Genomic DNA, 25950 nt, shown 5'->3' on the forward strand with positions numbered 1-25950 from the left:
TGTATTTAGTCATTTATCATTTTACAGCTTGTTTTTTATCAGTTTAAAAATAAGGTATAAGAAGCAAAAAAAAAGTAAAATTACCACTTTTAAAGAAAGTATTTCCACAAAATTGCTCAACTTAAGACACAAAAGTTGCTATAAATGGGTTTTATTTGTATTTCCAAATGTAAAATGCACAGAATATACTTGGCTTTATTGTTGAAGAATAATTTCTCAGCAGCAAATTCATTTAGTAAAAGTGTATCAAAAGGCTGAAAGTGTGAGGCATTCAGTTCTGTACACCTGACTGAGGTATTGATGGCCAAAGAATGCTAAACTATGTGATAAAAGTCAGTTAAAAGAAAAGTGCCAGAACCAATTACAGCAGCAACGCCAAGTCTGCTCTTCCCTATCCTATTGTTAAACATTTATTGTGAATCGATCAAGGATCCCTCAAAAAGAAGCGGACAAGACTTTTACTGTTGAAAGAGTCTAAAGGAAGCTGAGGTCAGCAATTGTGCTAATGTGGTCTTTCACAGAGTTCTGCTCTATTTGACACACTTCTGTTAATTGAGGCCCTTTCTGGACACTCTGCTGAGGTGTTTGAGTTCTGCTGTAGAAAAATTGATTTATTTTTTCTTTTTGTGAGGCTTCAAGCAAGAGTAAAGTGTAAAAAGCCTGCTGCAACCACACGAAAAACTGAATTATTGTTGTCGTAAACAAAGAAAGACTGAAAACTATTAACTTTTGATCAAATTTGGTTTTTCTCACCTTGATCTGAAAATGTAAAAAAAACCATGTGACACCCATGAGTCAATAAAAATCATAAAAAGGATCCTATTTTCCGCACTATTGGGCACACTGGGCTATAAGGCATTTAATAAGGTTAATACATCATCTATTTTCCGGCTTATATATAAAGCGCACCAAACCAAACCAAGGCGCATTGAGCAAGACGTTCACAGTAATTCTAGAACTTGTTTGTAACACACTTAACATTAGCCACGGTAGAAGTTTACTCCACGTTGGAAGTTTATGCCACGTTAGAGGTGCTAGCATACTCATAATACCTATGATTCCTAATATTGTTTGCAACTCTTGAAGGAAAAAGCAGACTAACATTTGACAGAGCGCCTTGTACCGCTCAAAAGCAGTCAGGACTATAAGGGGCACTGTCGTTTTTTTTTTTTTTTAATAGCTGCGCCCAAAAACTGTAGTGTACCCTTTAGTGCCGAAAGTACAGTAATAATTCTTTGCTCAAAATTAAAAAAAGAAAATATATTTATTTTAAGGCTGATGTTTTAGCAGCACAAAAACTGATGGAAATTCATGTTGCTGCTGCATTGCCCGTACGTATTTTTAAGTCCGTACCAGGCTGCATTTTCTTGTTGGCTGCACCTATTTTAAATCAAACTTAAAGTCGCATTAACTGTCACGCACCAAGGTGTGTGAAATATGTTCCCCGCATTTGATCTATCCCCTGGAGGAGCAGTGAGCTGCAGAAACTGATGGTGATGGATTACCTGCAACCTGTAATCCCAATTTAACCCTTCCTCTAGGTCTGGGCGGCCAAGGAAAAAGTTCAGCACTGGCCACACGTGTTTCGAAAATTACGTGTTAATAGACACTTTCTTATAAATTAATTTCATTGTATTTGTTTTAAAGAAACTAGTTTTCCTTAATATAAGTAACTGCTAAAAAAAAAAAAAGGAAAGAAGAAAATTTGATCAAAAATGAAATACTTTTCTTGGTCCACCTCTGCCCACCTCTGGCCTCGCCGCCGCCCTTTGACCCTCCCTCACTGGCTGAGTGGTTCCCTCTTCCCTACCCACCCTGGTGAGAGTTGCATGTGATGTATTCATTAAAAAAACACTTTTTTCAAAATGACTGCTGTTTTGTTGGTTTTATCTCCATAGCAACCCTTTTATATTTTGGTTGTTAAGGCTTGACGAAAAGGTCTACGTAATTGTAACCCTTGTGCTATCCTAGGCACTTCAACATTGGGAGTTGGGTCATCTAGACCCACTAGACAGTGCTCTGAACCTTTTTTCTTCAATGATTTGTGATCTTCACTGGTGTCCATGGATAACATGAAATCTTTCCACCTTTATCGACCTTTGTCATGGTAGGAATAACATGTCAATGTAAGGTTGGGGTCATCTAAGATAGCAAAAGGGTTAAAAGAATTGGCAAAAGTGACCCTTTTGATTTCCTCGGCAACTGTGGTTTTTTGTTAACCACACCCACGTTCCTTATGTGTTCATATTTTATGTAATTTTGTTTCATTCAGCTTCAGCCAGTGATTCACGTTTTAAATTTTCACAATATTCTGGTAAAAATGTGAGAGCAATAGCACTTTTCAAAATCTAATCATTTTAACCCTTATGCTATCTTAGATGACCCCACCCTTACATTGACGTGTTCTCCCTACCATGACAAAGGTGGATAAAGGTGGAAGATTTCATGTAATACATGGACACCAGTGAAGATCACAAATCATTGAAGAAAAGATTTTCAGAGCACTGTCTAGTGGGTCTAGATGACCCAACTCCCCATGTTAAAGTGCCTAGGATAGCACAAGGGTTACACCAACATTTTTTTCCAAATAGCTTCCCAATGGCGCTCGAGGAGTTAGGAGGTGCTGGAAATTCCTAGGAGTTTAAATCTGTAGGAAGAAAATTCAAGATGAGGGCTTCTTCACGAGGTCAAAGGTCAACGAAACTTGGGTTGTGCTTGTAGACTAAATCTGGTGGCGTGTGTGTGAAATTTTGTAAATATCGCTCAAACAAAAGTTTTTTTTCTAATACTGTAGATTTATGGGAAAATCTCAGAAAGTGACACTTTGCCACAAAATGGCTGCCAAGCTATAGGTCCTGTGGCCATCCCATATTAATTTCTGAACTTCCTTTGGATATCCCTGACACATGTGTTTTGGTTTTGTTAGTGAATTTTGAAATATTTAATTGAGCCCCATAAAGCACTTTGGCCCCATTCGTTTATTTTGACGGTTCTCCCTCTGTGATGTCATCATTATTTGAGGGGGGTCGTTCACTATGTCAAAAATTCCTGTTGGTACTAGGTGCTTGCAGATTCTGGTGAGTTAATGGGTATGTGGTGGGGGAGAAAATTTTACTCCAAGGAGCAGTAAGAAAGAAGAATTGGAAAGTGCTGTGGGACAGAATAAAGCATTTTCTAGAAATGTTCTATAGTTTACATTTCCCAAATTTTAAATTATATTAGCTCTTCACTGAAAGTCTGAGTTGCTCTTTGAGTAAAGTCGAACTGCACAAACAACGAGGTTAAAGTATAAACCTTTTGCAACAGTAAAGGGTAACCATTACCCTCACTCTTTTGAACTTAACCTTCCCCCAAGAAGCTTTGGTTGACATTCAGGAGAGTAATTTGTTTTCTTTCCATGGAGAGTATAGATAATAGCGCTAATTCATTTTTCATTTCCCTTGACAATTATGAAGATTTGCACAAAATTCCCTTGGCAACCAGATGGACGTACGGTTACTGCACACTGACTTTTCATTTATCTTTTTGTGGCATTTTACAGACCAATTTATGGATCATGAATGGATCCATGGATCAAGTGACTCATCTTATTACTCATCCTCTTTTCTGGCTTTTTGTTTTTAGCTTAACCGAGTTACCAAAAACAAAAAAGATGAACAAAAAAAGAAGGAAAGCAAGAATGAATGAATAAGACTTGAGGACTCACTCTAATATTGCAGCAATAAACAAAAACATGAGGCATTTTTTTAACTTTTTATCAAGTAACAGTAAAATTAGCTTGATAAAAGCATTAGTCTACAGTCAGATGACGAAAGAGTCTGAGTAACAAATCAGTGGGCTGCAGAGATTAGAGTCTGACAGAATGAAAAACATGACCAGAACCAAATCCACGCACACTCTCTGAAAAATACAACTGGAACAAACCAAAGTACGCTTAACCCTTTTATGCAACACCTTACAGTAGTGAAATGTTTCTGCAACCAAAGTAAATCAGCTGATTCGGCCAAATAATGGTTCAACAAAAACTTGAAGAGCAGCAGCAATGGTCGTTTTACATCATCTCTCTGTAGCTCACAGGAGAGCAGAGCAGGTTCAATTATTCTCCAAAGGCATGACATGTAATTATTGCTCGTCACCCATGGCCTCATTTTCTTTGTTAGATCTTGTTGCTGCAGGACATTTTCTGAGGTTAACTTTATTGTTTCCTGATTCATGCAAAAGCTGCTGGAGAAAAGCATTTCTGGGAGTTCCAACATCATTTTTACATTTACTTACTATCCATACAGTCATCCATTTTCTGAAGCCCTTTGAAGTCATGAGGTGGCTGGAGCCTATCCTTGCTACTGTTGGGCGAAGGTGGGTACGCCCTGAACAGGCCGCCAGACTGTCGCAGAGCCACACAATCACAAACACTCACATGTCACACACTAACTAACCTTTGACGCATGTTTTTGGACTGTGGGAGGAAGCTGGAGCCCCCGGAGAAAAGCTACGCATGCAAGGAGAACGTCCAACACTCCACACAGAACTGTCGGAGCTGCGATTTAAACCAGGGCCTTCTCACTGTGTAGGGGGGGCGCTAACCTCTGTACAGCTGTTTAGCCCCATAACATAACCCCCTTAAAGACAACAGATGGTCAAACTAAAACATGAGAGCAAACATGGGTAAACCTTTCCAGTTTTAATTTTCTTTTTTTTTTCTTGCCCAAATAGTTATAAAAGTGTTAAGAAAAGAGAAAGAAATTACGAACATTTTTTTATTTGAAATGTGTGAGAAATACCTGGCTTGATTGTGTAATTACTCACTTTTCCCATCGCTGCGTGCAAAGTATAATTTCTAAATAAATACCAGTTGGAATTTATTCAAAATGTTTACAGGAACCTGTTGTGGGTCATTTTCTAAAGGTGGCCTGAGCTCAGAGGGGCTTTAATTAAGTTCTTGTTGGCTCCTGGAGGAAGTATTTTAATGGGGGAGGAGGTGTAACAACTGTCCTTGTGTGACCTTATTGTAGGCTCCCCAATGTGGCCTCTTCCAGCACAGTGGGCGGGTCATTATTTTCCTTTTTCCTTGGTTTGATGTGGGGTTTATTTAAATCCTACTTTTTTTTCTTTATTTGCTGTTTTTTTTTCTTTATTTCTTGGTTTAGCCGTGCTTGGATGTAGCTGCCTCACAAACCATGTTTTCACACTTGTTGGCCACAAATGGGACCAAGTGAAGCCTGATAAAATATCACAGACTTTTTGAGTAGAAGCCAAACAAAAAGTGTGCCTTTGTTGTAGTCTCCTCCAACTTAGAGCTGGAACAAATTATACTGTTTACTCATTTATTAGTTTGTTAAATTTTCTTTTACCTACCCATAAAGGAAACAAGTTGTAAAGGGTCTCAACACTGATGAAAAGACATGATGCAGAACATTTCCAACTCAACAATCACTCAAGGATTTTTCCATGGAAAGATGTATTACATTATAATTACATGTAGTAAAAATTTTCATTTTTTTCAAATGTATTATGATATGCTATAGTTACTGTCCTGAGCCAGATACCAGCTCAGACGAGAAAACACAAAGACGTACATGGATCTACTCGTCTACAAGTGAATGCAACAGAATGGGGCGGAACAGGGACCTTGTGGCCCCCCCAGTGTCTTTTCTACATCTCAAATACAATCTTTTTTTTAACAGTTTTTCTGTCTGCTCCTGATTCACAACAACTTGAAAATAGAAATACTCAAAAAGGCCATTTTAAGCTTAAATTCCTTTACATATGTCCTCCATCATGAGAGAAATGCCACAAGAACATGTTAAAAACACCAAAAACACAACCTTCATTGCAGTGGGTCTTTGAGGTTTCTTCAAAGATTCATGCAGGAGGTGTCTTATAAAATGATCCAGGAAGTCTTTTTTAAGTGAAATTCTGGTTGTTTTTCTTTTTTCGTTTATTAGCAAACTGACTTAACATTCATCCAGCATACATCCAGACTGAGAGGCACTGAGAGCTTGGAGTGGAAGGAGTCCTGGTGTGGAATTATAATGTCTTTTTGGTTTCTGCATTACATTTCAGGTCATTTTGCCATGAGGAAGTGCATTTTGAACTATTGCCCTGCCCTTTATAATTATGTCCCTTTTTACACATCGGGTCACAATGTTACATAAAAAGTGTACAGCTGCTTGGAGAGCAGTGACACAACATTGTGTTAACTTTGCTGTTTTATGGAACTCATAATTCAACCTTCTTTAGGAGAAAACTGTTTCTTTGGCTTCTAATTTTGACTTCGGTCTATAAGAGTAGCCAGTATTTATATCTGTGCTGCTGCACTTAAAAAAGCATTAAGGAGGTTGTGACTATGTTGCAATGCAATCACAAGGCTCAGGCAAAGGTGTGCATAAACACCACAGGAGTGGAATTACTGTTTAGTAAGTGCATCGCCTCCTGTGGTTTTGTGGGTCTATTTGCACATGCTTATTGTACCTTTAGGCAGCAAACAAATAATTTCACATTTGATGTATTTTATCAAGTATAGCACATGGCATCTGGGTAAATCTACATTTGTTTATGATTTATTTGTTTCTAAGCGATTAAACCTACAGTCTTATTTTTTGATTTTACAGTAAACATTTGTCTTCAACTGAATATTGCAAAAATTATAAACCAAAGAAATCACTAAAGTTTATTTTATTGATACTGCAAATATGGGGGTTATTATTTCTGCCTATATACATACTACATACTATTTCTCAAGATACATTTTTTCTATGCAGATTTTCCTTATCAATCCTTTGTGTTGATAACAAGCTGGAGCTGCAGCAGCTGATGCCAAACATGGCATCAGCTGCTGCAAGTGAGAGGTCACGGATGTAGATTCAAACATGACATCATGCACAGACTTACAGAGGAGAAAGCAGCTGGAAAACCAGGCTGTCTGATTGGATATTTATTCAGTAGGATTAAAAAATAATAATAAATAATAAAATGTGTTGTAAATTTGTAAAATCCACCTTTATTTTTTTAATGGAGATGGTTCAAATAAAAGTGTGCATTTATTTATTTTTCATTATTCAGCTTAAATTAAAAAAACATCAAGTGAAGCTGTTACTATCATGGCTAAATCACTATAATGACAGCTCTAATGTCAAGCTCAGTGTCTTGGTTCTTTTTTTATTTCAAATATATATTTTTTTAATTTATTCTGTCATGTTTTGGGCTGATTTCTATGTAAAATGTTCGATTTTTTCCCCCCACCATAGACTATTTTTTAAAACTCTAAGGGGACTTAAATTTGTGGTGTTGAAAGGCATCTCTTTTTGCAGGTGAGCTGAATTCTAAGGCTTTTTTGTTTGATGACTTTGACTTTGTTTAAATTTTGTTTTCTTTTTCCTGTTTCTGTTAACTTTATTAAAAGACCACAAGACTTTTTTGCTGTTTGACATACAGACTCTTTAACTGTTGACTTCCTGTTTTCTGCACCTGCTGCAGTTTCTGCCTTTTATAAGATTAACTTAGAGTTGTTCAAAATTTGAATCTCATAAAAAAAAAAACTTTGATCCCAGCAATGCACACAAAGCAGAAAACATCCAGATGTGCTTGTCATTATAAAATATTGAATCCAGCTGTATCATGCTATATCTAAAATCTATCAATTGATTACACCAATTAATCTTGACATGCACTGTAACTTTTTGTAACTGTTTGTTCCAATTCTCAAGTGCTTCGAAGACCACCTACTTTAATTGAGACATTTGATTGGTTAGTTCATAACTTGAATAACTTGCCACACAGAAAAAATACAAAGAAAAAAATTAGGATTAGCAACAACACGGTTAAAAAAAAAGGTATCAGCAAAAACACTTACTCTGACAAATAGAATGACTGAGTAATCGCTGTTTTTTTCTCAATATAAGATTTTCTGCTTTTTGGAACCAGCAGGTACTTCCTGTTTGGAACACCAGGGGGGAGGAGTTACCCTGTCCAGTTCTCATATATACAGTCAATGTTTCTGACACATGACTGCAAAAAAAACCCAACAAATTTTATATTGCTAAGGACACTAAAAGTGCAGAACTTCTGTATTTTCCTCATATTTCTATTTTTTTTTTAACTTGTACTGTCCAACAGCTGAGCAAGCAGATCAGAGCTGAATGCCTCTTGTATTAGACAGATTTTAGTGTTACAATTGGGGTTTATGGATCTTCAGACAGACTGAGTGTATATTTGTATAAACCCCTTTTGTATTTGAGGCTAAGCTTTATTTATGAAAATTATATTTGTATACATTCCAGAGTGGGATGTCAGAGATGGGGGATAAGGGGTTAGAGTGGGGGGTAGTCGATATTACAAAGTTAAAACATAAAAGTGTCGAAAGTAAATTACACAGCTTAGTTCACACAGCTACAAAAAATAAACGTTAAAAATAAAAGTTAAACATTTTTTTTTGAATTTCTCTTAAGGAAATGGAAAAATTGGATTGGTCAAAAAACATTTACGTTTTCAGAGAAAATTATTAGGGCTGGAAAATGTTAAAACAACATTTGCGTTACTTTAGGTTGTCAGATAAAAGCACTCCTATTATACTTTACCACATAACATAACAGATCAATGAACAACAGGGAAATATTAATTAATATTAATTCAATAAATAATGAATATCAATGAGAAGTTTTATGCATTGGCCTTTAGTGACATCTCGAACAGCAATAAAAAGCATTTCAAAAACTTTGATTTACTGTATATATGGAAGCCCAATTATTAATTATGCTGTATTTTGTTTCAAGTTGTTGTGTCACTTCACCAATGGACTTTGCTTCTAAACATCGATCAACTTCATCTCTGGTTACAATGTCTCACAGAAAGTATATGATAACAGACTGATTTCAGAGCCTTCAATTGTAAAAGAAAAAATTTTTTTATGATTCATTGTTCCCTTTTTTTTTATACCTTTCTCCATATACCTGTGCTCATCATGCTGTGTTGAACAAGCAACAGTTGCCACAAGGCCTCTGGGAGGTTTATTGGGCCGAAAATTGTGTTTGAAGCTCCAAACTGGCAGAGTACCAGCTCCTCCTTTTGTCCCTCTAGACACTTGTGTTTGTCTGTTCTGTCATGGTTGGTGCCTTCTGCTGCTTTCTTTTTGTGAGACAGAAGGAAGAACTTAAAGAAACTGTATTTGTATTCACCCTTTTCAGGTGGTGCCATATGTGCATTTGGGTTTACACATTGAAAAGAAGGTCTTTTTTTGTTGTTTTGACATTTGAGGTTCGTGCATCTTCTGGAGTCTTTTGACTGCCTTTGAGGGGAAACATGCCCCCACGTGGGGCTGAGAGGCTGAATCCAAACCCAAGCTGCCTTTTCTGTTTTGCAAACTGAAATTTTGCACTTCTCCAGCTTCGCAGCTGAGCTGCTACTTTTCAAGTTTTCAGGACCAAACTGGTTTTGTGCAGTTTTTCTTTTTTCCTCTGGGATTTTTGTGTTTGATGCCCCAAACAAGGTTCCTTTTTTGTTGTTGTTGTTGTAGAACATGACATCACATTGGCTTTAAAATCCAACCATGGCTGCAGAGTACGTGTCCATCTTTGTATCATTATAGCATTAACTCTATACGAAAACGTTCTGAACCTACAGAGATGGGTTTATGTAACAGCTTCTTTATTTTCATTTGCATCACCGTGTGAAAACACATCTCCTCCACTGAGCTTCTGTTTCACTGTGACCTTACTCCTACTCTAAGCTCCTATTATGATTTCCTGGTAATATGCTACTTAATATTGCTACATAATCTTCAGAGGAAAGTGTTTGTTTACACAGCTTTGCATTCGGCCAGTATCCTTTATGTCTTAGTTTACTCATGCTGATTGCTGATTATGAGAGGTTAGAATTAAATGTTGAATGTTGAATGGAATATCCCCAATAATGAAGCTCAATAGGAATCATTTGTGTTGATGAGATAGATCAAGGATTGGATTGTCATCTAACTCAACAAGGACAACAAAGAAGCTACACAAAAAAAGACTAAAACCAATCTGTTGTTTAAAGATCTGTGCCAAAAATGTATCATTGATTTATTCAAATTAATTATATCAAGTTCACGTCCTCTCACTCCCTTTTAAAAAATTAATCAATTGCATGAGGACAAGAGAAAATATATAAGTTTCCTCCTCCCAGGTCTTTTGAAGGAAATATTTAAACACTACTTTTTTTTTACAAACTTCCTATTTATTGGATTCAATTTGTCCTGCATTGTATGCACAGATATATCTGTTTATGATTCTGAGTGGATGGATTTATCTGGATTTAAATGTATTTCTTTTCATTTTAATTGTTCATTTCTAATCAAATAATTATCATTTTAAGTTTGATTTATCTATGTAAATCTCTTTTGTTTGCTATCTTTAGCTTTTTTGTTTTGATTTCTTGAAATAAACCAATTCCAAATCTAGTTGAATTATATCAGCTCGATTTTTTTCTCCAAAAAGTTAATATAAAATCAATGGCATATCTTGGTACCCAAACCTTTTTTATAATTTCGCAGAGACGTTGAATTGATTGCAGACTCTGCAACTTGATTCTCCAAAAACACAAAAGAATCTAAAGAATTATTGATGATGAAATTAGACATTACCTGAGGATGTCCAGTAAAGGAAAACATTTTTAACCAGTCAGATCCGGTGTTACTGACTGGAAAGACTTTACACAATCAGATAAAAATATCAGGTCATTTTTCTCAATAAACAGCAAACAAATGCTTTAGTGCTTGGATGTTATCGTCCTTCGCAATACAGATCCACTTGGAGATGTGTATCTACATCAGATGGATCTTAATGTGGTTTGAGTGGCTCAGAGGATCCGGTCCGCTAAGAGGACATCATAGCGCAGAGACCTAATGGAGCTTTAATTGATCATTGTTGAACGAATATACCCCAGGCTCCTCAATAACAGCAGGATGTTGAGATCCAGACAACGGTTTATACTGTAAATAATGATGTATGGCACCAGCTGCTCTCAGACAGACTGATGGCTTTGGCTACTGTCAAACAGGAAGGAGGACATAGGTGGACAGAGTGGGCAGACAGCAACCGAATGTGCTGCAACTTGGACAGAATAGCTGGCAAACTTAGGTGGGGGTTTCGTGCAAGTCAGAGCTTGTTAGAAGAGCTCAAAAGGACCTTGAGCATGTGGTTACAAAGTTTGTGCTGGCCTTTGTTGAAGGGGTGCAGCTGCAGGGGTCTGATTTGAGGTGAGGTGTTGAGTTCTGACACAGTCTGTCTTACTTTTGAAGCTCTTTTGCTTTAATGATGTTTCTGCGGTGGCTAACCTTGCTACAAATGAGGCTCCCATAAGAATACATGCATTTGTTGGAGTCAGACCAAGAAAGCAGGGAATCTGTGTATGAATCTAAAACAAAGCAGAAAGTGTATTTTTTTAGAGTATAAGTTGCATATTTTATATATTTGGGCTAACGCTGTAACTTCTACTCAGGTGCGACTTATACGCCATTTTTTCAAAAAATAAAGACTTGTGTATTTGTTGTTGTCTGAATATCAACCTCTAGATTGACTGTAGATGTGTATTTCCTACAACACAGAACAAGTTGCGGCGTGTGCGAAGTTGTTCAAAAGTGACACAAACAATGAAGAATTGAACAGATTCAGTGATTTAAAGTGATACAAAGAGTTAAATTGACTTGTCCATCCATCTTCCTTTACTTATCCAGGACCAGGTCTTGGGGGCAGCAGTCTAAGCAAAGATGTCCAGACTTCCCTCGCCCCGGCCACTTCTTCCAGCTCCTCTGGAGGGACCCCGAGGCATTCCCAGGCGAGCCGAGAGACGTAGACTCCCCGGCGTGTACGGGGCCTCCGTCCAGTGGGACATGCCCGGAACAGGCATGCACGGAATACTCCGAGCTTTCCGAGGTTGACAGAGCGTCTCACCCTATCTCTCAGGGAGCGTCCAGCCACCCAACAGAGGAAGCTCATTTCAGCCGCTTGTATTCGGGACCTTGTTCTTTCGGTCATGATCCCGAGCTCATGATCATGACCATTTGACTTGTTTGCATGTTATCTATGTGGTAATCTGAATGATTGTTCACACAACCTAGGTTAAAAAAAGGATGTATAACCATAAATGCCAGTAAAAGTGATAATCTGCCTTTCTGTGTCTTTGTAACCTATAATCCCTGAGGTCAGACTATCTATACAGTAACCTCTGTACTTTAAACTCAGTTTATACTTTCTTTCAACTGTCTTAACTCTTCAGCCGTTTACGCTATTAACGTAATTACAGCGGATTCTGAAGTGGAGATATGCAGCCTTGTGCCGATCTGCAGCACATTACAGTAGTGAAGTGATTACACTGTCAACTTAACCCTTGTGCTATCTTAGATGACCCCACCCTTGCATTGACGTGTTATTCCTACCATGACAAAGGTGGATAAAGGTGGAAAGATTTCATGTAATCCATGGACACCAGTGAAGATCACAAATCATTAAAGAAAAAAGGTTCAGAGCACTGTCTAGTGGGTCTAGATGACCCAACTCCCAATAATAAAGTGCCTAGGATAGCACAAGGGTTACATCAGCTAATTCTCTTGTGCCGTTATGCAACACTTTCACCCAGTGGCGGTTCTACACTAATTTACTCCCTGGGCGAGTAACCCCACCACACACATACAAAATTTGACAACATCCTCTTGTGTTCGCCAGCCTCTATTTAGCCATTTTACACAAAAATGCATGAATTTTATAAACTTGTATTACAGGGGTGTCAAACTCAGTCACACAGGGGGCCTAAATTAAAAACACGATAAACAAGATAAACATTTACTGAACACACTATAGCTAAACTTTTAAACCTTTTAAACCTTTAATACTGAACTTTTTGAACATAAATATAAATATAAAAACAGACAGGAACATTAATCCAGAATAACTCAAGTTAAACCTTAAATAACGTATAATATTTTGTTCTCCATAAAAATAAATAAATATATGAACATGCTGCAGAACAAAACAAACAAAGCCTGGTAATATTAGTAATAAGCAATAACAAATCATGTCTTTCCGTTTTCTTTTCTCTTTTATTATTTTTTAGAGCTGGACTCCTGCATCATTTTTAGCAATAATTTCTTGGTGTGTGACGTCCTTTGTGTGTCTTTGTGAAACATATTAGAGGGATTGGATCTAAAACAAAAAAAAACTTATTGTGAATATCCTTTTTAGGGCTTGTAAAATATTAAAAACTAAATCATAGAACTCATCACTGGGATTACTCCAAAAATATTTGGCATTTCCCTAATTGTGTACAACACCAACAGTAGAAATCCTTCAAAAAACCTCAATACTTTCATAAAATGATCTATAGTTTATTTATGATCTCATAAAGTGCAGCTGTTTTCCTGCATTACCTCCTGCTGTCTTTATGTTAAAAACGGACACCAACTAAACGACAGAAAAACACGTAATAAACATTTCTGCAATAGTTAGTAAATAACGACATTAATAACATGAGCTGAGTGATCTGACAGCACGTGATGATCCAGGTATTGCGTAATGTAGGGTGCGCTCCTTACAGCCTGCGCCCACCACCCCCTCTCCTCCCCTTCCATCTGACAGACGCGGCTCCGTCTCTATGACAGGAGCGTGCAGCTGCGGCCTAGAGATGATTAGAGTGAAAAAGACTCCCATTTACCTGTTAGTGTGATTCACCCAGCCACCGGTGAGTTGCGCCCCCCTCTCGAATTTTTTGACTTATGTTGTAAAGACTACCTCAAAGAGGTGGGGGCGCAAGTGTCTTGCAGCTGAGGGCGGCGGTCACGTGCACATTGGGTCTGCTGTGTCGGAGCGGGGAATTGTGGGAAATAATCCCCATTGCCTGCTGTGGTCGAAATTGGGTCGAGTTATTTCATCCTTTTTTTTTTTGCACCACAAGTGTGGAGAAGGGAGAGGATAAATGCGATGTTCAGTGTCAGATGTGTCAAAATAAAAGTAGCAGGCATGTCAAAATAAAAGCTGAAAGTCTCCTCTTTGACTTGGGTAATTCCTTATGTGTAACACTGCGGGCACGGAACCCCCCCTCCCTATTGTGTGCCGCCCTGGGCCACCGCCCACCCCACCCATATCAAAAACCGCCACTGCTTTCACCAAGTATGAAGTGAATGAATAATGGACACAATGGAAGCGCTTTGAGCGTCTGGAAAAGCGCAGATAAATCCAATCCATTATTATTATTATTATTATTACTTTACGTAATGTGTTGCATATCATAGTGTTAAATATCGTAAAGTGTTGCCTACTGGTGCAGAGTCGATATGAGGTTAGTTTACTTTGCGTCAGAATCAGCTGATTTACCTTGAACACATAAATGGTTGAAGACTTACAGTATGTCAGAGAGCATCTGTTAATTAGATGTTGCCAGCAACTAATGATGGGAGTATCAATACCGAGGTTTCTAAATATAGACACTAGTACATCACATAATTTTGGCATCGACTACCCTGTTAAAGTATCCATTACTAATTAATAATTGTAAAATAAAAGTGCATGTGTCATTTCTAGATATAACTTTGGTTATTAGATGAATTACTTCATTGTTTTGTGCTGGAACACCCTCAGCCCACAGCATATTAAATTTCTCCATTAATCACATGACCAGACAAGACACGGATCTGTGTTTGTTACCCTCAGCAACAACATGATGACACATGATTACCGTAGGTGATTTTAGAAAGAACATTTTTGCATTTTGAACCTTACACATTAAAGTTGTACATGGCCAGTTCTTGATGGTATTTGTTTTTAGTATAACAAAAGTAATATGGTTGAAATAAAAAAAATCACCAATAAGAAATTACCAGTAATCTGCATCAGTAATTGATATCAAATATTTGATGCACAAAGTATCGAATCTTAAAAATGTGGTATTGCCCATCACCACTGGTGACATCTCCGATGTTAAAGGGTTAAACACATGGATTTTTTTGGTGCAATTTTTTAAAATCATTTTTCACAATGAAATAATGTGTTCCAACATTTTAAAGGACATACCTTGTGTCAAACAGTCAAAAAAGCTCGTTTTTCCTCACGTTGGCCATTATTACTGTCATTTCAGCAGAGACTCTTAACTATTTAGAGATCAAAAACTTGTTTTGCGTGCTGTTAGCATCATTTGAGTCTTCATTTGCCAAAGAGCACGTGACACAAGAGGATTTAAACACTCTGGAAAAGATAAAACTTTATTTTTCCCTGTCATGACAATACAAAGTCAAACAACTGAAGTAACAATCCAGCTGAGAACAGTTATATTCTATCTAGTTTTCAGTACATAGACAGAATCTGGTGCACGTCATCATCATCACCACCACACCCATAAAAGTGAGGTATCAACCACTAAAAAGCTTCTTTCTGTGTACAGGTGGGAGTTCAACTATAAGGCATCTATTACCATGACAACCAGGAGAGACTGAAACAGATGTGTGCCACCGTCTTCCTGCGCCATTTATTTTTTTCCTTTACGTTTGATATAAATATGGAAAGAGGGTTGAGTTGATACAGTTTACAGTACCACACTACATCAGGCCAGAGTCAAAACTGTTTCTAACAGAACAAAAACATCACAAAACCATGTTGTTACGTTAAAAACGAGGAAAGAATCCCCCTGTTTGACCCTGAAACACATCAGAGGATAAGTGATGCTTTTGTGTTACATAACTGTTGATAAGAACACATCTCCTTGTCTTTATTATGGGTCACACACTACACTGAACCCTCATAAAGCAAGATTTCCACCATAAAGCATCGGATTTTACCCACTTCTTCAGCTTTGAGGACTAATTAAAACTTTTCTGTCCTGCTGCACCTGCTACAAATCTCACCTCGCTGTTTGGTTCTGCTGTTCTCACTCGGAGAACCGGGTGAGCGTGTTAGAGGAGTAAATTAGAGCCAGTGCTGATCGCTTGGCCAATTATTTCACTTGGACACATCCTGCCTCTGTGCCCCTGGAAGTGATGGCACAAGTCTGCTGGGGCACAGATCCAATTAAACTCCAGCTATTGAAATGAGAATTAGGCTGCTCTAACAACTCGGCAAATTTGAATATTATTGCAGATAACTTGGGGATGACTCTGGCAGACCTGTTAGGTAGTTTGAGACTAGTAGAAGTTATAGAGATAAGGTTTGAAGTTCCGCCCTCTCTGTTTTCCTTCATTTGAATGAAATCGGATTTTCTCGCCATTTCCGAATGATTATTTCTTCAGTGGACATGCAGCCTCCACAGCTGTCATTTTTACAAGTTGCAGATGCAAGATTGGAACGGACACACCGCTAATACACTACGTGCTTTCTGCCAACTTGCTCTTCACATCCTGTCACACGGATTAACAATGGCATCAGCGGCTGCTTTGTGGACTTTCATCCCAAAAAGACAGGAAGACTTTTTTGAGAAAAATTGTCAGGTAATTCTAAGGCTGCCAAAAACCATTTGGTTTCAGGTGGAAAATGAGTTTTACAAAAGATTTGTGCTTTCTATTAGTCAAAACGACTGAAATTCTTCTTAAATCAGACAATAATACAGAACAGTAGAGTATATTTTAGATTTTTTTTCCAGTCAGCATTGACAATAATGTCAAATTAATTTCTCATTAAATAACTGTTTCTGTCAGTATTTTAGTGGACGATCAGGAAACCCTTTATACTCTAATGTGACTAAAACTGCACATTAATTTCTTTAAAAATAAAATCAATAATTTCTTATATCCTACTAGAAAATTTGAGACTTTTTTTTAAACAAATCATACATGTGCTAGGTCTATCTTTACAAAGCTGACATTTTTAGAGACCTTTTAGGGGTTTGTAATCTCCTGAAAGTTTCCTCTGGTTTAAGCTGAGCCATTGCTGCTTTAATACAGTGACTTTCAGGGAGGAACCTTTGACCTTTCTCACCGAGCTTTCTCTCTAATCAAGGTGCTGTACATTATTGCTGGAAATAAAAGGGGGATTCTTTTTAAACATATTCTGATATGGCTAATTGCTTATAGTCTCTGTCATTTGTGTTGCAGGGCATGCCGTGCGCCTGGATATTCTTGTATTATATTGCTAATGAAGCCACTTTCCATGCTGCTCCAGGCCAGTGAAAATGTCACACACGAGCCTCAGAAGTGTGTGTAGGGTCATTGTGGGTCTGAACGCTAAGGTCTGCAGTTGTGTTTGACTAGGTATAAAGCTGCTTTCTGTCTCGAACACATCCCTGATCATCAATTAAGTTCTGGGTGTAAAGACAGAACTTCCAACAAGTTAAGCTCTGAGTTCAACTGTATGATGCTTGTGTGTGTGTGTGTTTCCTGGCCAGACACGCAACAGACAATTCAGTGGCTTTGCAGAAGGGAAGGCCCAAACCATTTCACACACAGACATTTAAGTCTTGTTTTAGCAGGTAACAAAAAACACATTCTAGGTGAGATGCTCAGCATCAAACTAGGCCGTCACATGTTCAGAAAGGTAGCCACTCATATTCTTCTGACTAGTTCACATAAATAAATCACCAAATAGAAATACCCAAAACTGTGTCTAACTGCTACTGAACACAAAGTGACACAGCAGTGTAATTAACACTTTTCTATCTAGAAAGATGATTTTTTTTTTTTTCGAAGAGAGCCAAGCTTTTCCATCGGTTTCATAGTTTGTCCGCTTGGATTTGTTTCTGGACACTGCAGGCGTTTCCAGATGTTTCAGGGCAAACACATATGCCTTGATTTCAACCGCTTTTCACTGTCATACAGACCTGCGTCTGTGATTGCATGGTTGTTTTGTGCTCTTCACACAGAGGCAGTGGTCCCTTAAACCTACTACAGTATTGGCTTGGCCAGTGTTAGTGTGTTTTTCTCTGCAGTCCAGAAGGCTGATATGGGATATCTCCTCCATAGGACATTAGGAAACCAGGTCTGGCTTCTCTCCAATGTGTCCATCTGTATAGCATGATTCTGTAAAAAAAAAAGAATAAATAACAATTTCAATACATAAATAACAAATAAACATATAATAAAAAACAATAAATAACAAAAATATATTAGTAATGATACTAATATGAAGAAGAATATATGATTGTGTAATATGCAAAAAATAAAGCTATATTATAAATGTATCTACTATGCATATGTTAATATTCATATTATATAATAATATAGATAAAACATAAACACATAAATATGTAATGAATAAATATTAATGATAGTAAAATAAATACTTTAAAGATGAAAGATTTCTGAGGATTTTCTCCAAAGAAAGACCATTGATGCAAAAAAATGAACCAACACAACAATATAGCTCAGGAGGTATACTATATAAATCAAACAAAACAGGAATGCATTATTAAGGGTAAAACAGATTTTCAATATTTAATCTAATGTTTGACTGCACATAGATTTTATTTTAATGCCCACTGAAAGAATTCCTCTCCCTTTCTTTTCAAATTTGGGGATTAGAAAGCTTTTGTTGGAATGTGGGATTTTTCCTGCAAGTGATTTTTTTAAATTTTGGGTTGAGTTTGAGTTATGCGATGCATTCACAAAAAACTTTATAATAAAGAGGAGAGGAATAGATGGCATTAATAGTGCTTCAAGTGTCTCACACTGTGCTAATGTGAAAGTAACTCAGAATAATGTCACCAGATACATTTAAAAAAACATTTTTTCTTGCTGGTTTAAATATCTTAGACAAATGTCTCTATGACCCAAACAAATTTATGGAAGCATCTATGGCTAAAGCATAAACAGGCGGCTGAATAACAGCTGTTTTTATTATCACTGGCGTGTGAACTTTGCACGGCCTCGCAGCTATAAACACCAAAACTCTGAGAGAGAGGAAAATAACTAATACCTTGCCAAAACAAAACTGTATTATTTTCAGCTGCTCTAAAGCATTTCATTTCACTTTACAGATATTTAAAAAGTACACCCAGATGTTTTCTTGAAACTGATTCTAATGAAAAAGTATCTTAAAGCAAAGACTACAAATGGATTCCCTCAGTGGAAACTAAGAGGTAGAAGAAAAGCAACCCAAAGTGGTGCAAGTGAAATGACTAAGATGTCATTGATGCCTAAAAAAATATATATATGAAGATGAGAGAAGCCTTTATGTTCATCATAGAGAACGGTGAGAGACAGAACGTGAAAAAACATAATCCAAGAAATCACATTGCAGGATTTTTAAAGAATTTACTTGTATAAAGGTTAATAAATAAGTATTCTAAGTAGCTCCTGCACATAAGTGAGAATTCTGTCTTTACAGACCTGTTACTTCTTCTATCAGATGCTCTTCTATCGTACACTTGTTACCTGTATTAATGTCACCTTTTTGAACTGGTTATCTGTATAAAAGACACCTGTTCACCTCCCTCATTGAATTGGAACCTCCACCATGACCAAGACCAGAAAGCTGTCGAATGACACCAGGGATGAGATTGTACACCTAAACAATGAATCAATCTACGATAAACAAGCAGCTTATAGAGAAGAGATCAACTGTTGGAGCAATTGGAAGACCTACAACATTACTAAGAATCTCACTACACCTGGAGATCTATGAAAGATCGAACCTGATAGGGTTCTCAGATTGAGAACTGGTAAACATCCCAGAATTACATGAAGGATCTGCTCAATTACCAGAAGAAAGCTGGGACCACAGTAACAAGAGTTACCATAGTAACACACATCTTCCATCCTGCAGAGCTCCAAAGGTCCTCCTGCTTTTGCCGGCACACGTCCAGGCCCATAAAAGGTCTTCCAAAAGACCATCTGGATGTTTCAAAGGAGAACTGGTAGAATGTCATGTGATCAGATGAGACCAAAGTGGAACACACTCTCCAGGGAATAATGGAGTGGCTACATAAATATGATTTTAAGATTCTGGAGTGACATAGCCAGTTTTTAGACTCCAATCTAACAGCTAATCTAGGTAGAGAGATGCTCTTGAGAAGATCTGCTTGGAGGATAGGGCAAAAATAGCAGCTACAGCGCAAACCTGGTGAAGATTGACCGGAGAATTCTGACTTCTGTCATTGAAAACCATGGTTCCATCACAAAGTATTAAGGAGAATTTTGTTACTGACCAAATACTGATTTTCTGCCCTGTTACACGGATCATTTATTCATAGAATCATTTAATTAAGGACTTCAAGGTTTCCTAGATTCCAAGCAAAGGATGTTGGCATGAAAATTGGGAAAAGAGCCAAGAACACACAAGCTAATAAATCGGGGCAGCCTTACTTTTCAAACAGCAATCAGATTTACAAGATTTTTTTATGAGTCTATTAGTCCTGTAAGGAGTCCAAGCCCACCGCTGTGTGATGAATCACGTCCACCAAGCCCACCTTTTAGGCCCAGAATGATACAGCTATAAATAGTCTGTGATGGGAAAACAAAAAGTCTCCAAGTTTCTGATTTTTTTTTAACTATTTATCTAAAATTCTTTTGTGGTTTTAGGAAATAATGGGAAATGATTTTTCAAATAAATAATCAGACACATGGCTGAAAGATGAATTCAGCCTCTTCAATGTCAGAGCTGATTAAAAGCTCAACAGAAAAATGTGTCTGCTTCACCTTGAAGCATCTTTGACATTAATCATCTCCCAGCATGCAGAGAGTGTTTCATTAACTGGACAAGGACTTGGAGTGGTGCTTTGTCAACAGGCAGTCCCCAGGTTCATTTTCTAAAGGATAATTCTATTATAGCAGTCGGGGGGTTTAAAGATGGAGGTGCACATGCTTCGTTCACAACCTGACAGAACGAAAAGGCCTTTCAGCCCCAGAGTGCCGTTCCCTTTGAAGACAGCACAGTGGGCGCTGGAGAGCAGGGCTGAGGTCACCTATGAGCAAAAAAAAGTGACATAACAGACAGCCGGCACAAAGGGTGGAGACTGCAGTTACTATGTGTTCACGCTGAGTCACTACAGGCTGACAGTAAGAGGCTGTGTTACGATGGCTGATTAGGCAGGTGGTTGCTGGATGTGGCAAATACCATCCTTGCCATGGCGAAGCTGAGCTGGCTCACCAAGCGAGCAGCCAGGAGCGAGTGGGCGGATACTGACACACGCCGCTGGTGCTGCTGCAGCTTGGACGGCTTGAGCGCTCGCCAAGGAATTCAGAAACAGGATCTGGTTGGTTTTTCAGTGGTGTCGTTAGATATTGCCCAACATCTCATTTCTCTTGCTTTCATCTCTGACACTCCCGACAGATGCTCAGCATACATTAAACTAACGATGAGTCGTGGGTTTTTCTAGCTTGTTTTCTGCTGTGATTGCGTTAATGCATTTCCACAGGAAGTGTGGATTAAGGCTGACCAGGGATCAGCTAAATGCAGTTGAGAATGCAGTCGGACCAGACTGAGATGACAGCCGCAGATCAGATCTTTTTTTTTTGCACTTCAAAGACAAGCAGCAAGTGTGAGCAAACAACAAAAGGAATGTCAAATAAGTAATGATGCAGCAGGGGAGCTTTTACTTTACATTTTTAAAGTCACATTTAAAGTTTAATTTTCTCTGGTTGTGATACACGGATAAAGCTGCTGCTTCTCAGAGCTACTAACTGCAAGCAAACAAGAATCCTCTGTGTGTGTGAGTGTGTGTAGGTGTGTGTGTGTGTGTGTGTGTGTGTGGTGGGGGGTTGTTATTCTAACTTTTTTGACCTTAGATTGCATTTTGCTGCTTTTCTTTCTGAAAGTTTTTGCTGTTTTTTAAAGCGCATTTCCAGAACATAATTGATGTTGTTTTTAAAAATTTTAGCACAACAAAAGAGTGATTAGTGTTTAAAGTTAATGTGCATCCACTCTCACTTAAGTTAATTTTGTTTTTTTTTATATTACTTGAAGTTATTGTCTAATATGAAATACAATTGTAATTCTGGTGTTAAAAATACTCATTAGCTGACATCAAAAGACTTTTGACCTATTTCTAAAAATAATTTACATAATGTGTCAATGACACCACAGAGCGACATAACAAAAATAATATCGTTCCTCTGCCACAATTTGTTGATAAAGCAACAGCTTCCTTCGGTTTCTGCGCCCTCTTTTTTTATCTAGTTTCACAAATGTGCATGGACCGGAGGAGCCTACTAGCGCAGGTAATAAAATGATACAAAAAATGTAATTTTTTGACCACTAGGTTTAACAAAGAATTTCCTTTAGGAAAAATGCACAATTTAGGGAAATCAAGAAACCAAATTCAGCTTTTCTCTCAATATTTAGTTTTTATTTCCCTTTTTTACGGGAAATATTTCACTGCACCTTTTTCCCCCCATTTTTTAAATTAATTTCTTCTCTTTCATTAATGTTGGAACAGATCTTTTTTCTCCATTTTTAGCTGTGAACGTCACCAGTTTTAAATGAAACTGACATTCAAAAGTTACATTAACCTACAGCGAAGCCGCAGTCTAGCACTGTGTGCCTCGTCTATGGAACAACCCTCTGAAGGACGTTTTTGGAGTATTTTCATAAAAAACTTCAAACTCAACTTTTTATCGTAGCTTTTAAAGTTTTATTTTTACATTTCCTAGTGTTTTAATGTGATTTTCTACTATGTGTGTTGGGAAGCTTTCATTATTTTTTCTATTTTGATAATTTCTTATTAGTTTATTTAAAACACTTTTAAGGTGATCTGTGATAGGAAAAACACTCCATAAATAAAGTTGAATTTTAATTAAGACTTTAGGTTGATTTTCCTTAGCTTATGCAATTCTGCCAGAATTTTTGTCTCTGTTAAAAGCTTTATTGTTTACGCCTGATATTAATTCCTGTCAATATCGCTGGTTCTTGTTTTTTTGATAATCTTGCTCTATATAGACACTTTATGTATTTATATACGGTAGTTCCTTGTTTTCAAGTATTGGGATCCATAATATGTTATCGTACTGTTTTTAATGTTTTGTCAAGTATATTTGTTCGGTAGCGGTCTCCACGGCAACCTCCAGAGTAGAAAGTTCTGGTATAAATCCCAAATGAATCTTTTCTGTGTGGAATTTAAATGTTCTTTCTGTTCCAAACACATTCCTATAACAAGTTTTAAAGGTTAACTGAGAATCCAAAATGTCCCTTTAGACTGAGCATGTGTGGCTGCATGTCTCTGCGTGTGACAGAGCAGAAAAACAGTAGTCCAATCAAGGTGCACCCCGCCTCCCAACGACGGCCAGTTTAGATTACGCATTAATTGATAAAAAATGATGTCACTGTAACCATAATTTGCATAATTTCATGTACTCCTAATATGACTAACAGCACACCAAAGCAAACACTGTTGAGCTCTTCATAGCACAAAGTAGGTCAAGAGACATGATTAAAAAAGGGGGTGACTTTTGTGGGAATACATTACACTGGTTAGCTTTTCAAAGGAGTAGATACTCTTTCAGACATGGAAGAAGTTGACTGTGAATGCATTTTGAACATTTTCAAGAGGTCTTTCTTCTCTTCTGTTCTACTGTCTCTTCAGCCTTGCATAGATCAACTTAACTAGCCGCTCTGAGGGGTAAATCGCACTCCAGTCTCTGCCTGTGCTGAGTACTAATGAGATAAATCAGTTATCTTCTGATACAAGCTTTGGGAAAAAAAAGGCGTCTGTGGATCACCGTGTTTAGAAGTAATTCTTCAACTGTAAGGTCGTCAATTCAATCCACAGCACTTTCTCATCTTGAAGTGTCCTTCAGCATAACAGAACATGGTCCAATCACCATGACAGGCTCATCAGGGTGTGGTTGTAAACCAAAGTAGCTTCGGGGTTATTTGGATGAATGAGAACCACATCAGAAACACTTTGTGGGATCTAGTTAGAGTGCTGATGGTTCCTTTTACAGTATGGTACATACATGTATTTAAGTAGTATTGACATGGTATTTTTTGCACCTACTGAGTACTCACAGGGTGTTTAAGTGATATTTTCATGGTACATTTTTGTACCCACTGCTACTTACATGGTACTATGTAAACACCTATTCTCTTACACATGGTGAGTACCTACTATCATCTTAAACATGGTATATATTGTCAAACATAAAAAATAACAAGTATATTTAAGCTACTGTATTTGTACTTACCCTGCCCTTACATGTGTTGAGTTACACAAAAGATACATTAATTCATCACATGAATATCCACCATTTAAACATCTAGTGTCCACAGCAAAACACCCAGCAGGTATAATACATAAAGACCCACTAGGTACCAAGTAAGTATTAAACCAAATAGTAGAGCATAACTACACAGCAAGTACCATGTAAGCACCCAGTAACACCCAGGACCAACAAAAGTACAATGTAAATGCCACTTAAATACCTGTTAAAGGAAGTGGGGAATCACATCATGTATGAATGTGGGTCATTTATTTCAGTAAAACCCTAAACACCAGAGCAACTTGCTACTGCTAACCTGAGTTATGTTTTTTAAATACTAAATACTAACTATTTGAAGTTTCTTACTCAAAAAAAAAGAAAAATAGAGAAACACTCCTGAAAAAGGAAATCAAACCCTAATATTGACCAGACCTTTTATTTAACTCATTCCCCTCTTCTGTGCATAATTTTGAAGAATTTTTTTTTTTTATTCGTTCAGTCTGAAGTTAAAATTTAATAAAGGGTGAAGAAAGTAATACTTTTTAAGGCGGCCCACACTGACCTCCCCAGTTTTCTGTAGTGGTGCATACCATCCTGCTTACATCGCACTATGGTAAACAGCGTTCCCACACTTTAAAAGCCGAGCTGTTCTTTCTCTGTGTGTGTGTGTGTGTAGGTGTGTAGGTGTGTGTGTGTGTGTGTGTGTGTGTGTGTGTGTGTGTGTAGAGAAATATCTGATACTTTGCTGTCAGTGTTGCTCCGCTGCCCCAGCAGTCATTTGTGTTGGATTCCTAAGTTTCTGTACGACTGAGTTTTTTTTTAGACGCTGCCAGTTTGGGGACTTGACCCAATCCCTTTTTTTTACTGGAGAGCAGATGCTGAACTATTAGCCTTCATCTTCTCCAGGGAGAAACCCTGCAACTAAAGCCTGGACCAAAGGGATAACATGCAGCGGTTGCAGCTTTGGTAAAAACATACAGCGTCAATTTTTGTGATTGCTCTAAAAAAAAAAGGTCCAAACATTGTCTGGATTCTGAGAAATGCTTAGCTGTGTGAAACTGCACACAAGCTATTCTAATCTTGTCCCAGAAACTGTTTATGACTGGGTTTAGCTCCAAGCATCTGCCAATCTTTTACTTATGTTAGTGGTTCTGCAAGGAAATTTTTCGGGTCGTGGTAAATGCTGCTCTGTTCATTAAAGCGCCGTTAGGTTTTATACATTGCAGGTGATAACCGTGGGCCGGGTGGGTGGCTGCCTGGAGTGCGGAGCGGGTCTCCCTTGGGGGGTCCTGGCTCGTACCTGGGGTCGGGGCGGGGGGATGCCCGGAACTCCTGGGTGGTGGTGGGGTGCTCGTCTGGGGCTGTGGGCGTCCCTCTCCGGTGGGGCCCTGCGTTGGGCTCTTCCGGCGCGGCGGGGGGCTGCTTTCCTGGCTGGGCTGGGGCGGCGCTCTCTTTCCCTCTGCGCCTCCCTGCTCTCTGGCTCTGGGGGCCTCGCGGCGGTCCTGCTGGCCCTGGCCTGGGTGGCGGTCTTGGTCGCCCGGGGGGCGGTTGTTCCCTGCCTGTTCCCGTGTGGCGTTGGGGGGGCTCCGGCTGCCGCTGCTGCTGCGGCGGGGGTATGGGTGTGGGGGTGGCTGGGCGCTCCTCCTCCTTCTTTTCACATTCCACCATCCATTTTAGAAGAACATAAACACTCACCTGAGCACAGGTGTTAGCTCACCTTTGCACTAATAGTTTGCATGATTGAATGAATGAAAGATTTCACACTAGTTGGTTTAAAGGCATAGGTATGCGTTCGTGAACACTATCTGTTTTGTGTGCATGTTGACATGTGGACATTTTTGCGGCTAGCAGGTGTGTTGATAATATTTGAG

At 38.2% G+C, this 25950-nt stretch overlaps 1 protein-coding gene across 1 annotated transcript in view; it reads right to left on the bottom strand.

The window, feature by feature from the left end:
* Nucleotides 1–15196: 15196 nt before the first annotated feature.
* The window catches only part of shisal1 (shisa like 1), a 48556-nt gene continuing 37802 nt past the window's right edge, over nucleotides 15197–25950 (bottom strand). The window contains exon 5 of the mRNA XM_004069503.4: nucleotides 15197–17965. Coding sequence (XP_004069551.1) covers nucleotide 17965 — 1 coding nt within the window. The 3' untranslated portion in view covers nucleotides 15197–17964. The remainder of the gene's footprint in view (nucleotides 17966–25950) is intronic.

Source organism: Oryzias latipes, chromosome 6, assembly GCF_002234675.1.
Source record: "Oryzias latipes chromosome 6, ASM223467v1".
Classification (NCBI taxonomy): Eukaryota; Metazoa; Chordata; class Actinopteri; order Beloniformes; family Adrianichthyidae; genus Oryzias; species Oryzias latipes.